The following is a 12,486-nucleotide window of genomic DNA, read 5'->3' as shown; positions in this document are numbered from 1 at the left end:
ACCACCCCCAAATTACACATGAAAGGAATTCTTTATATGTTTAGACTTTGGCTCTCTCTCTCTTTTTTCTGCCTGTTTTCCTCCTCAGATCCCTTAAAGTGGACACTCTTCATGCTTTTACCCTTTGCCTCCTGCTGTTCTCTCTCAGAAAGAGCTCTATTCTCACTCACAACTTCAGCTATCACTTTTATGTGCTTGACTACATTCCTCACATCCCCTTCCAGGCTTTTATTTCATTTTACTTCCCTGCCTATTTCCTGTACACAGTATTTCCTTCACCACCTCTTTGCCTTTGCACAGTTGCTCCTCCCTTGTCTGGTATGTATTCCTTTAAAGCTTCTTGGAAAGTCCAAGTTTCTTCAAAGCATAGTGTGGCTACTGTCACCTGTCTGAGGCCTTTCTAGATTCCCCACCCCATCCACAAGTTGTTAGTGCTTCTTCCCTCTTAAAATTGCTTTGTTAAATATTATATATTTATATAAATATTCACATTCATTTAATATTAAATATTGATGTATTATAATAATATAGAACTATAAAAGGTATAATATATGATTGTATATGATAAATAATTAATATTTAACATGTGAATATTTATAAATAATTGATCTCTGTAAATGATATGTCCTCTTCCCCCCAACATAAATAAACTCTTTAATGGCAGGGACTGTTTTTTTTTTTTTTGGTATCCCTAGCACCTCCATGATGTCTCATATGTTAGATACTTTAAAAATGTTTCTTAAATTTAAGTATATTGAATAATTCCCGAATCTTTATGCCATTTGTGAGCTTTCTCTTAAGTTCTGATTGGACATTTCCCATTGTCTTTGCCATCTCCACTTGTTTGTTCTGCAGTTACATCAGATTTAATGTCTAAAACCCAAACCATCATCTTCCCCCAGCCCCATTTCCCTGATTCGGTCAGTGTTATCACCACTTTCCCATCAACCAGACTTGAAATCTTGAAGTCATCATCAACTATTTCTTCTCTTCTTACGATTAATCAGTTGACAACTCTTATCACATCTCCCTTCACAATTTGCCTCTCATCTCTTCCTAACTGGTATCTCTACTTATATTTCCTTATCCTTGCCTTTCTACTTCATTGCTGTCAGATAAATTATATAAGAACACTATTTTGATGAAGGTATGTCTGCTCAAAAATTTTCACTGACTCTCCATGACCTTAGAACTAAAAGGGTAAAGCCTTTTATTTAGCATGCCACACCCTCAGTAATTTAAATTCCTATTGTAGCCTTCACTCAGAATATTTCCCTAAATGAACTTTCTCAATTCCTTCTAAACTGATATTATTTCTGTCCCTCCGACATGCCTCTTCAGGCTTTTCACACTCTTTCTTCTGATTGAATTGTCTTCTCCAGCTCTGATTTATTGAATCCTGTTTATCTCTCAAGGCCCAGGTCAAATGACGTTTCCTCCATTAAAATATTCTTGAACACTGTGCCAACCTTATAATCTTCTTCTATATACCTGTATAATCAGTATCTATGCCACTCATATTGTAGTTATTTGTGCATATTTCTTCTTTCCCCTCAAGATTGTAAACTTCTAAAGGAGAGGAATTGTTTCATATGTCTTTGTGCCATGTACAGTGTATAACAGTGCCTTATACATGCTGTGCTCAGTAAATGTTTGTTGACTTAGAGGTACCATCTCACCCCCATCAAATTGGCAAAAAATAGTCAAAAAACATGAAAAAAATGATATAAGCATTATGACTAAATGGGAATATTCATTCATTGATGGTGGAATTGAAACTTCTAAAATATTTCAGAGAACAACATGGCATTATGCAGTAAAATTTGTAAAGATAATTATACCCTTTAACCCAGTAATTCTTTCTTTAGGCATATACCCTGATGGTGTCATCGTAATACAAACGAAAGAACTATCTGCTCAGAGATTTTCATGGAAGCATTCTATGTAATTGTGAAAGAGAAAGCCAACTATCCAACAATAGGCGAATGGTTAAAGTGTGGTACATTCATATAGATGGAATACTATAAAGCAATTAAGATTCAAACAAGTCTAGAAAAATCTTTATTAAATCATGAAATGTAAAAAAAGCAGAACCAGAAGAATGGAACGTATTTTAACTATCATGAGGAAAAGTGGGTGAAATAAATCTGATTATTTGGGGAAAATAATTGAACAATCCTAATGGAGACTTAGGGACAAAACTAAAATAAGGTATTAAGAAATTTTCTGCATTAAAGCAAATTTAAATATGAATCAGTATTAAGCAAATGTAAGTTTGTATTGATGTTTACTGTTGTTTCAATTAACTCTTTAAATATTTGTTGACTAAATGATCAGTTGAAATGAGTCTACTTATTTAAAATTTTCCTTCATTTCTTATTAAAATACCTAAAGAATCTATAATTTCATTGTTGTAGTTTTGCATCCCTTGATTTCAGATGGTAGCTTCTTTTTTCCTTTTGTTGTAGATGGTCTTCTTGAGTTGCTGGCAGTGGCCAGAAAGACATCCATGACCAGCCTTGGGATGTCCTCTTTAAACTTAACAAGGCTTATTATCTTTGAATGGTGGACATTTTAGAACCTCTCAAGGTTGTGCTTTTCTGGCATAGATTTGGATTTAAATGGAGGAAGTCTTCCTGCATAAATGAAATTAATTCTTAGTTATAGAGAATTTATCTTCTACATTTATTCTTTTTTTTTTTTTAAAGCAGTTGGGGTTAAGTAACTTGCTCAAGGTTACACAGCCAGGTGTTTCTGGGTGGGTGCTAAGTGTCAGAGCCCGGCTTCGATCCCAGGTCATCCCGACTCTGGGGCTGGTGCTCTTACTCACTGTGCTACCTGGCCACCCCTTCTACATTTATTCTTAAAAAAATGAAATGTTATCTGTAAGCATGATGTATGTAAATCAGTGTTGAAAAACAAGATATCATTGAGTAATGCTGTATGCCAAATTGAGGCCTATATTAATCCTTTATGATACAATAGAGTATTAGGGTTTGGGAAGCAGTGACAGGTATTGCTTATCAATAAAAAGTCAGTGTGCAAATCTGTATCTTATTATTATTTTGATTTTTGGAGGGCAATTGGAGTTAAGTGACTTGCCCAAGGTCACACGGCTAGTAAGTGTTAAGTGTCTGAGGAAAGATTTGAACTCAGGTCCTCCTGACTCCAGAGCTGGGGCTGTATTCACTGCGCCACCTACACACCCCCAAATCTATATAATTTTAAATTAGATTTTTGTCCTTGTTTGGTTTTCAGTTGTAAATTCAAAATTTGTCATTATTTATTGATATTTTCAACCTTTCTTTCTTGTTCACTTAGTTTTTTATTTTTGTTTGTTTTATAGGGATAGGAGGTCTACAAGAGTTTGTCCTGAAGTCTGCAACCCTATGTACCTCACCATCTTGCCCGCCCTTTATCCCACTCAACTTTGAAGCCACACCCATTGTGAGAGTTGCAATTGAACCAAAACATCCAAGTAAGACAACTCTTTGACTTTCGGCTCAGTTCCACAAATTTTTATTAAATGTCTATTCTGCAATACACTCGTGCTTTGCTCTTTGTAACGGATACTAAATATTATGCTTTAAAAAATGCTTGTCTTTGGTATTTATGGACTTCGTAGTAGGCAAAGAAGGGACTTTGTAGTAGTACCTTCTGTATTGCTGGTAATTGGGAAAAATTCATTGAACCTGAGGGTGAATCAGAATCACAGACTTTTACAATTAGAAGAAACTTCAAAGACCATTTAGTCCAACTGGCCCCTAAAAAATGATCCCTTCTATAACATGACTGATAAGTAGTTGTACAGCCTTTTCTTTTAAAACCTTTAATAAAAGATAACTTACTACCTTGTGAGGAAGTTTATTCCACTTTGGTTTGGTTAATAGACATGAAATCAGAATTGATCAGTTTTACTTTCTCTTCATCATTTATCATTGCTCCATTTGTCCCAGGCAAATGGGACAAATTTACTTCTCTTCTTTAGTCCTCCTCTTCCTCACTTTAGTTAAAATAAATCTTTGTTTTTTAATCCTTAGCATTTCTTGCCAAGGATAGCTCATTCTTAATTTTAGCCCTCCTGACATTCTTTCCAGTTCCTGCCATTGTATTAAATCCTCCATTACCTGTCCTTGTTTCCATCCTCAGTACATTTCTGAAAAATCTTAACTGGTTGATGAGTTTCTCCTGTGCATCCAAATCAGTCTCTTTAGACTACTCCCCTTTTTTCCTCCTCATCATTAGTCTTTCTCTTTGGTCTTCAGAAATACATTCTTGATGACTTTCTGTGGTTCCTCAGCCAAATTTTTGTATAGATTTATGGTGCATAGAATCCTGCCTATCATTTCAGTGAACCCTTTGGAAAAAAAAATTCTTGTGAGGAAAAGGAACAAGGTCTAAATTTTGATATAAGAAAATGAATAGGGGCAACCAGGTGGCACAGTGAGTAAGAGCGCTGGCCCCAGATTCGGGAGACCTGGGATCGAATCTGGGTTCAGATACTTAGCACCACACCCAGAAATAACTGGCTGTGTAACCTTGAGCAAGTTACTTAACCCCAATTGCTTAAAAAAAAGTGAATAGAATGCTATACTTGGGGAAACCAGAGTTTGCAGGATAAACAAGTCCAAATGGCTAGTCAGGAAGGTTACAGTGGTCCAGAGTTGTGCAGAGAGGCCTAGGGTCAGAGAAGAATCTCCCAAAGGAGTAACATTGGCTGTTAGCAAATTGATGGTTATTTCCATGAAAAGATTCATTCTCACTAAGTTCTCTTTTATAGGAGCAGCATTAGCCACAATTTCTTCCTAAAATGCCTCTCCAGAACTCAGAAGTGGTGCTTGGTGGCCTCTACAAACTTTGGGTGACAGTGGTTCCCATGTTCTCTCTAGGTTTCTGTAGCTCTGCCAGTCCCATAAGTGCTGTCATTGCCTTTAGATCATCTGGAAGCTGCCTTCCTTTTTGCTTGTCCACAGTGGCAGGGTGAGCAAGAATTCTTTAGCTGTAATTTGAGGTCAGATTGGGCCCATTACAACAAAGACCTACCTGGGAACCACAAAATAGGGTACATAATAAGAGTAATCTTAGTCATTATGTACTGGGACTTACTATCTGTGTGATAAAGAAATAACCTTTCTTCCAGTCTCCCAGTTTTGGGAGGATTTCAGGGCAGTCGTGCCTGATCTTCTATGCCTACATAATCCCTGGGAATGACATGTTGGTTCAGTTTATCCACCTGACATCCAGGTAGAAATGTCTAGTAGGTGAGCTAGGTACTGGAAATCCATGACTGAAGCTTGCTAGAGAGATTTAGAATGGATAAATGGATAGATAGATAGAAAGGGAAAGATAACTCAAATCATGGGAGCCCATACATCAACAACAGAGAAGCAAGTCAAGAGGGCCTTTTTAAAGAGTTTTGGGGCAGGCCATGTTTCTGAGGTAGTCTGTCACACAGGTAGAAAAAGAACCAAAAGAGGGAAGTGCCACACAAGCCAGGGGGAGAAGGAGGATGCAGGAGAAAAATCTTACTTTCAGTGCTTTTTAGGCCAGACCTTTTCTAGACCACATGTTGACCCATACCATCTGATTTCTGTTTTTGCCTCATTGCAACATCTTCCTAGCATCTTTACAATTTCAGATCCTATTTTTGATTCAGCATGTTTTCAGTGGTCTGGCTTCTGATTGTTCTAGGACAGCTTCCAGGAAGGCTCATGTCATCCATTTGTGTGGATTCCTGTTAGTCTCACAAAGTGTTCCTTTTCTGAGTCTCAACTATTTTGCTTTCTCCTAATTACTGATGTCCACTTTGGGAACTGCCTTAGCCACTGGCCACATCCTACATGTACTGGATCATAGGATCAGACGAATGTGAGCTGGAAGGAACTTTAGAGTTCAAGTCCACCCCAATTATTTTGCAGATAATGAAACTGAGGTCTGGAAAAGTTAAATGACTGGACTAAGGCCACACAGGTAGTTAAGGAGCAAAACTGAGGTTCAAATTTAGGTCACCTGACTCTAAAATCTTTCACTCTTTTAACTCCACCATGCTGTCATATCAATTTCTTTGAAAACTTAGTTTTCCTTTATGGAATCAGTAGAACTATGATGGCTGAGGTTTCTGGATTAATCTCTAGAATACAAAATTTTTTTTGGTGCGGGGAGGTGTTGTTTCTTTCTTCCACTTTATTTATTTATTTTTTTTAAGCAATCGGGGTTAAGTAACTTGCTCAAGGTTACACGGCCAGTTATTTCTGGGTGTGGTGCTGAGTATCCGAGCCCGGATTTGATCCAGGTCATCCTGACACTGGAGCTAGTGCTCTTACTCGCTGAGCCACCTGGCCGCCCCTAAGCAATTGGGGTTAAGTAACTTGCTGAAGGTTACATGGCCAGGTGTTTCTGGGTGGGTGCTAAGTGTCTGAGCCCGGGATTCGATCTCCAGGTCTTCTCAACACTGGAGCCAGTGCTCTTACTCACTGTGCTACCTGGCCGCCCCTGTTTCTTCCACTTTAAAACAGGAACAAGACCATATGTTAATATGAAATACTTAAAAGTTGTTTTAGAGGCTGCAGAGATCCAAAAACCAAACCAGGATTCCACGGCTACTTTGTGGGCAAATCTACTCATTTGGTAGACTTCCTGTTAAGTCAGTAAAAAATATGGTTATCCCTAGGAGGGAGACTTTTGCAGGGATAACCTGACAGGTACTCAGGTACTGCTATTAAAAGGACCCTTCTCTGATGGCTCTCTAAGAAAGCTCCAAAGTGTTCCTCTGCATGCCATATATCCATAGAAGAGGAGAGGCCTTTAGAGAACTCCATAAGACTGGAGAGATGGCTTTTAAGGCAATAGCTAATAACCTTATCAAGAAGCTGATACTTACAGGGCGAGTTTTATGCCCAGAAAAATTCCAATTGTAATATAAGCAATTTTACAGATGGTTTGAGTTTTTCCCTGTTGCAACAATTCTGTGATAGCTATTTATTCTCATGTTTCCGTTAGTTAGATTCCACATTGAATCTTTCCTTTGGTTATTAACTGCCTATGTTTTATCTGTATTTGGGCAGGGAGATACCTGTTATATTCTTAGAAGCTATGTCTGTTGAAGAGTTCAAGAGGTACTACATACTAGCTACAGATTTCATATTACATTCTTATGAATGCTGTGGCCAAATAACGCACAAAACTGAATTTAAGTAATACATTCACACATAAGTGTGATTTTTGTAGCGGTTTTGATTCAAATGGGTTAAAAAAAATTAGGAGCTTCAGTATTAATGGATTTCTATTCTTTCCCTTGGGTGGTCATGGTTTTTAATGGTCCTCCTTTTACTGTATTTTTAATAAGCATTTTCCATTTGGTCTGCCTAGGTGAGATGCCACAGTTGGTTAAAGGAATGAAGCTTTTAAACCAAGCTGATCCTTGTGTGCAAGTTTTAATCCAGGAGACTGGAGAGCACGTGTTAGTTACAGCAGGGGAGATCCATCTTCAACGGTGCCTGGATGACTTGAAAGAAAGGTTAGGAGACAAGGGTGGTGGAGTTATATGCCCCATATATGTGTAGTTCATTGGATTGTTTGAGTATTTCTCAATTATTGAAACCCATTACTGAGGTTTATCTTTGGTGAGAAGCCAAAGTCTCCTTATGCAAGAATTTTGCTGCAACTGGATCATACATTTAAATTTTAATAACTATAAAATGACTACCGCCAGGAAATGTCACTTATTTCCTGTTTTCTCAAGTGCTTTGTAGTGTTATTTTTCTGTGTTAGTCATAAATTATCATTTCATGTTTTATATAATAATAATAAATGATAGCATATGTTGCTTTAAAGTGCTTTTATATATATTATCAAAGTAATTTTTCAATAAAAGTTTACTTGGAAACAAAGAAGGAAAATCTCAGTATCATTTGATTGTGATTGTGAACAATTTGCCTATTCCACCATCTAATTCCATATAGTTTTTTTTCTATTTTGAAATCTTCATTTTTGTGTATAAAGTTGAATGGCATGTTAGCTAATGTTATAAAATAACTTTTGCAATTTGATTTTTGTCTTCTCTTTTAGATACATTTAAATGAAATTATGTATTTTTTCCTTTCTCTTATGTAAAAATCATCCTCTGAATCTTCTTGGAACAGATTTTACATTTTTTTTTTTAAAGCAATTGGGGTTAAGTAACTTGCTCAAGGTTACACGGCCAGTTATTATTTCTGGGTGTGGTGCTGAGTATCTGAGCCCGGATTTGATCCAGGTCATCCTGACACTGGAGCCGGTGCTCTTACTCGCTGAGCCACCTGGCCATCCCTAAGCAATTGGGGTTAAGTAACTTGCTGAAGGTTACACGGCCAGGTGTTTCTGGGTGGGTGCTAAGTGTCTGAGCCCGGGATTCGATCTCCAGGTCTTCTCAACACTGGAGCCGGTGCTCTTACTCGCTGTGCTACCTGGCCGCCCCAAGATTTTACATTTTTATGATTACTTAGATTAAGAATTTAGAATTTTAGAATTGGAAAGGCTTAGAGGTGTCAAAAGAATTGCCCCTGCTCACAGAGGGGTAGTGACAAGAGTCAGGAGTAAGCCCCTGGGCTTCTGACTTCTGGTCCTCTGCATTGCTTTTCCTTTACCTTCTTTGATATCTCTAGGTTTTTTTTGTTTAAATTGTCTTGCTAATTATGGAAAGCTTCATTGGCACTCAGAGAATAAATTAATCACAAAATATGATTTCTTTTTAAAAAGTGAATATCAAAAACTTTCAACAAATTTTTTAACTTATAGAGTTATTCAGCTTATTAGCTTTAGATAATATTTGATAGAATAAAAGCTCCCTGAAGGCAAACACTTTTGTCTTTGTATTTCTCAACTCCTGGTGCAGTGCCTGACACAGAGCAGATACTGATACAGTTCTTATGAATGTGATAGATGATTTATTTCCTTGAATAGGTAACTTAACATCTCTCAACCCTGGTTTCTTTATCTGTGAAAATAAAGTGTTTATTAAGATTTCTTCCACCTCGGACACTTTACACAAAACTAGCCCCATGTGACCTTGGGCAAGTCACTTAACCCCAATTTCTCTGCCTACCCTCCCCTGCCAAAAAAAGCAAAAAAAAAAAAAAAAAAAGGATTTCTTCCAGCACAAATTTCTGTACTTCTTAGTAGTAATTTGAAATAAATCCCCCCTTCACATTAAAATCAGTTTTGAATATTTTTTAATTCTCAAACCATTAGTTTCCTCTCTTCTTAATAGCATGCATCTTTTTTTAACTTAGACTTATTTACCAGATACTCCCCCTTACTGTGTGTTCTTATGCTTCAGGGAGTATCTGAGCTAAGGCATCTCCTTGTATCTTCTATGTGTATTCTTTGCATTCACTGCTGTTTAGGTATACTTTTTTTTCCTTAGGAGAAAAAAAATTACATTTACAGAAAGAGAAATTGATTTTTTTCCCCCAAAATGTGGCCTTGACATGGTATTAAAACATTTATAGAAAACCAGCTCACTTTGAAAACCATTCAGTGTGAAAGCTACTGGAAAGATCAATGTTATAGCTTATAAACATCATCAGAAATATAGACTGATACTGAATGAAGGGAGCAAAGTAATGAAAACAGAGGCCCCTCAGCCGTCTTTGCATTCATGTTCTCTAAAAAGATACTTTAAACATTCTTCTCCAGTGCTCTTAGAGTTGCTCCCTGTGCCACGTGGGGTTGCTGAAGATACCTGTTTCTGGAGGTGATAAAACTCCATTCTTTCATAGCTCAGATTCTTTTTAATCACAGGATTTCGAGCTAGAAATCATGTCACTTACTGCCATCATTTATTAGATGAAGCAGCTGAGCCCCAGAAAGGTGAACTTGACTTTGCCAAGGTCACACAGGTAGAGGTAATAAGTAGAAGAGGCAGGATTTGATTCTAGGCTTCTGGCTCCAATTATAGTGCCCAGAGGATGATTTTTAGAAAAAGGAAGGAAAAAAATTATAATTTCATTAAAATTTATCTAAAAAGACAAAAATTAGATTGCAAAAATGATTTTATAATGCTAGCTAACATGCCGTTCAGCTTTATACACAAAAATAAAGATTTCAGAATAGAAAAATGGTAAATTCCTCACAATCACAATTAAATGATACCAGGACTTTTCCTTCTTTGTTTCATGGAGCTCCCCCTAATTCTGTGACGTGGAGATGCCTCTGCACAGTCGCTGAAGTATAATGAAAGCTAAAGAAATCCTGTAGGGCATAGATAGGAAAGTAAGCCTCCTCCTCTTGCCACCTGATGGAAGGCAGATGAGAAATTACTTAGGCCCTGAAGAGAGGTAGTTGGAAAAAGAAACTGCAGAAAGTAATTGGAGAGGATGTTTGGGCATATGTAATAGGGTCGTTAGCAGCTTAGTTTTTAAAGCCCACAGGGTCAGGATTGTGGTAGGTAAAGGTTATTTATAAAGAAGTAGAGTATAATAAACCAAAACTGAAATTCCAAAGGGAAAAGAAGGAGAATCAGAAACTGGAGAAATGCTAAAGTCCAGGGATGCTGCAAACACCGGAGCCAGGTACATAAGTCACCTTAACAAGATGTCGCAGTGAGCTAACATCAGCATATAGTTTGGTTTTAGGTCTCTGGGCCTTTTCTTCATCTTCCCCATAGTGAATGCTTGTCTCTCAGTAGGAACAGAGAGGTAGTAGGTTTTCTCTATGAGGAAAAGGTAGTTTGACAGGAACTAAAGCAAGGAAAGTATGGCCAGAACATTAGTAGGGAGGTGAAGAAGAATTGAGCATGAAAGAAGAATTATATATATAATTATAATGAACAATGAAAAAGAAGGAACAATGGGGGACCTTTTTAAGAGAGTACTTTCAGTAGAGTGATGTAGACATGAACCAGGTTTTAAAAGTATGTCAGTAGCATTAACAGCTGTTTATTAAATGAGAGTCCTCGTGTTATGGTTCATAGAGAGCTGGGTTCTAGTCTCAAACAGATCTTTATATAGACTTTTCTTTACAGAAAGATTTTACTTAATTTAATAATAATTTTTTAAGTTGAACTTTATTTCAAAATGTACTTGGTTTCCCGAAGCAGCCCTATCATCTGAATGTACCATAGAAGAAATTCATGTGCTTACTCTCAAAAAAATTCCATTTAAAAATAAATGAGTCAGGGGGCAGCTAGGTTTTTCAATGGATAGAGAGTACCGCCTTGGAGTCAGGAGGACCAGCATTTAAATCTGACCTCAGACACTTGACACTATCAGTATGACCTTGTACAAGTCACTTAACCCCAATTGCCTGGGGGGGGGGTAAAAAAAAGAAAAGAAAAAAGAAACTAAAATAAATGAGACAGCTATACAGGTGAACACAAATTATTCAACCAAATTATCTCTTTTTTCTAGTTTTCCACATTTGCTCCGGAAACAAAGAGTAGAAAAGAGGAAATTGGGATTACTTATGGGCCCTTGAATACAAGAAATAGAAGCAGTGAAGAATGAAACAACCTAGAATAATCAGGGCTAAAAGGAAAGGGAAAAAAAGCATTTAGCAACAAATTAATTTTCCCATTGGGAAAGCCCTTTATATTTCCCTGTTAGAGCTCATAGAATGTTAGAGATGGAAAGACTTAGCCTGGTGTCTTTATTTCATAGATGAGGAAACTTAGACCCAAAAGTTAGTGATTTATACAGTGTCATGCTGGCACTAACCAAGATTAGGACCCAGGTTTTCTCTCTCTGTTACAGTTTAGTGTTCTTTCCATATCACTACATTACCTCTTTTGTTGGAGGTGAGAGGTAGTGAAAAACGACTTAACAGTGATGGTTAACATTTATATAGTGCTTTAAGGCAACCCTCTGAAGTAGGTGGTATTAGTATTCCCATTTTACAGATGAAAAAACTGAGACTGAGTGAAATTAAGTGATTTGCTCAGTGTCACACAGCCAGTATCAAAGGCAGGACTTGAGCTCAGGTCTTCCTGACCCCCAACTCCAATGCTGTATCCACTGGGCCACCTAGTTGCCTTCAATATTAGTTTAGTGCATTCACATACTGTGATTAGCTAAGCCTGCCTTCATATGAATATCTCTTTTGGATAGTATAATGTCACTTTATGTACTTCATTTAGTTTTTGGCCAGGGCTCTTTCTGAGGAAATTCAGGGGTATTTTACTGCCACTAGTTGGTATATGTTGTAGTTGCTGTTTGTTGGGTAGAAAAAGAAAAGTTCCCCACAGCTCACAGGAACTTAGAAAGTGGTCCTTCAGTCTTTTTTCAGTTGACTCCAGGGCCAGTGCTCTATCCATTGCACCACCTAGCTGCCCTTGTCTCATTTATTTTAAAATGGAAAGTCAGGAGGACCAGAATTCAAATCCAACTGAGATTTTCCCCTTCTGCATTTATGTTACAATCTACTTTTGGTCTCATAATGCCATTGGGAACTAAAGATAATTCTCCATAGAACCTATTTTGTTATATTCAGGATATCATTCCTATATGTCAT

At 37.3% G+C, this 12,486-nt stretch overlaps 1 protein-coding gene across 1 annotated transcript in view; it reads left to right on the top strand.

The window, feature by feature from the left end:
• Positions 1-12,486, top strand: part of EFL1 (elongation factor like GTPase 1) — a 219,820-nt gene that overhangs the window by 157,651 nt on the left and 49,683 nt on the right. Inside the window, exons 16-17 of the mRNA XM_069098699.1 lie at positions 3,347-3,478; positions 7,369-7,516. Coding sequence (XP_068954800.1) covers positions 3,347-3,478; positions 7,369-7,516 — 280 coding nt within the window. The remainder of the gene's footprint in view (positions 1-3,346; positions 3,479-7,368; positions 7,517-12,486) is intronic.

This window comes from Petaurus breviceps, unplaced genomic scaffold, assembly GCF_028583685.1.
Source record: "Petaurus breviceps papuanus isolate PSGF00001 unplaced genomic scaffold, PetGlider_PUasm1.0 37, whole genome shotgun sequence".
NCBI classification, from domain to species: Eukaryota; Metazoa; Chordata; class Mammalia; order Diprotodontia; family Petauridae; genus Petaurus; species Petaurus breviceps.
Note: the sequence above shows the minus strand (reverse complement) of the source record. Positions and strands in the feature narration are given on the sequence as shown.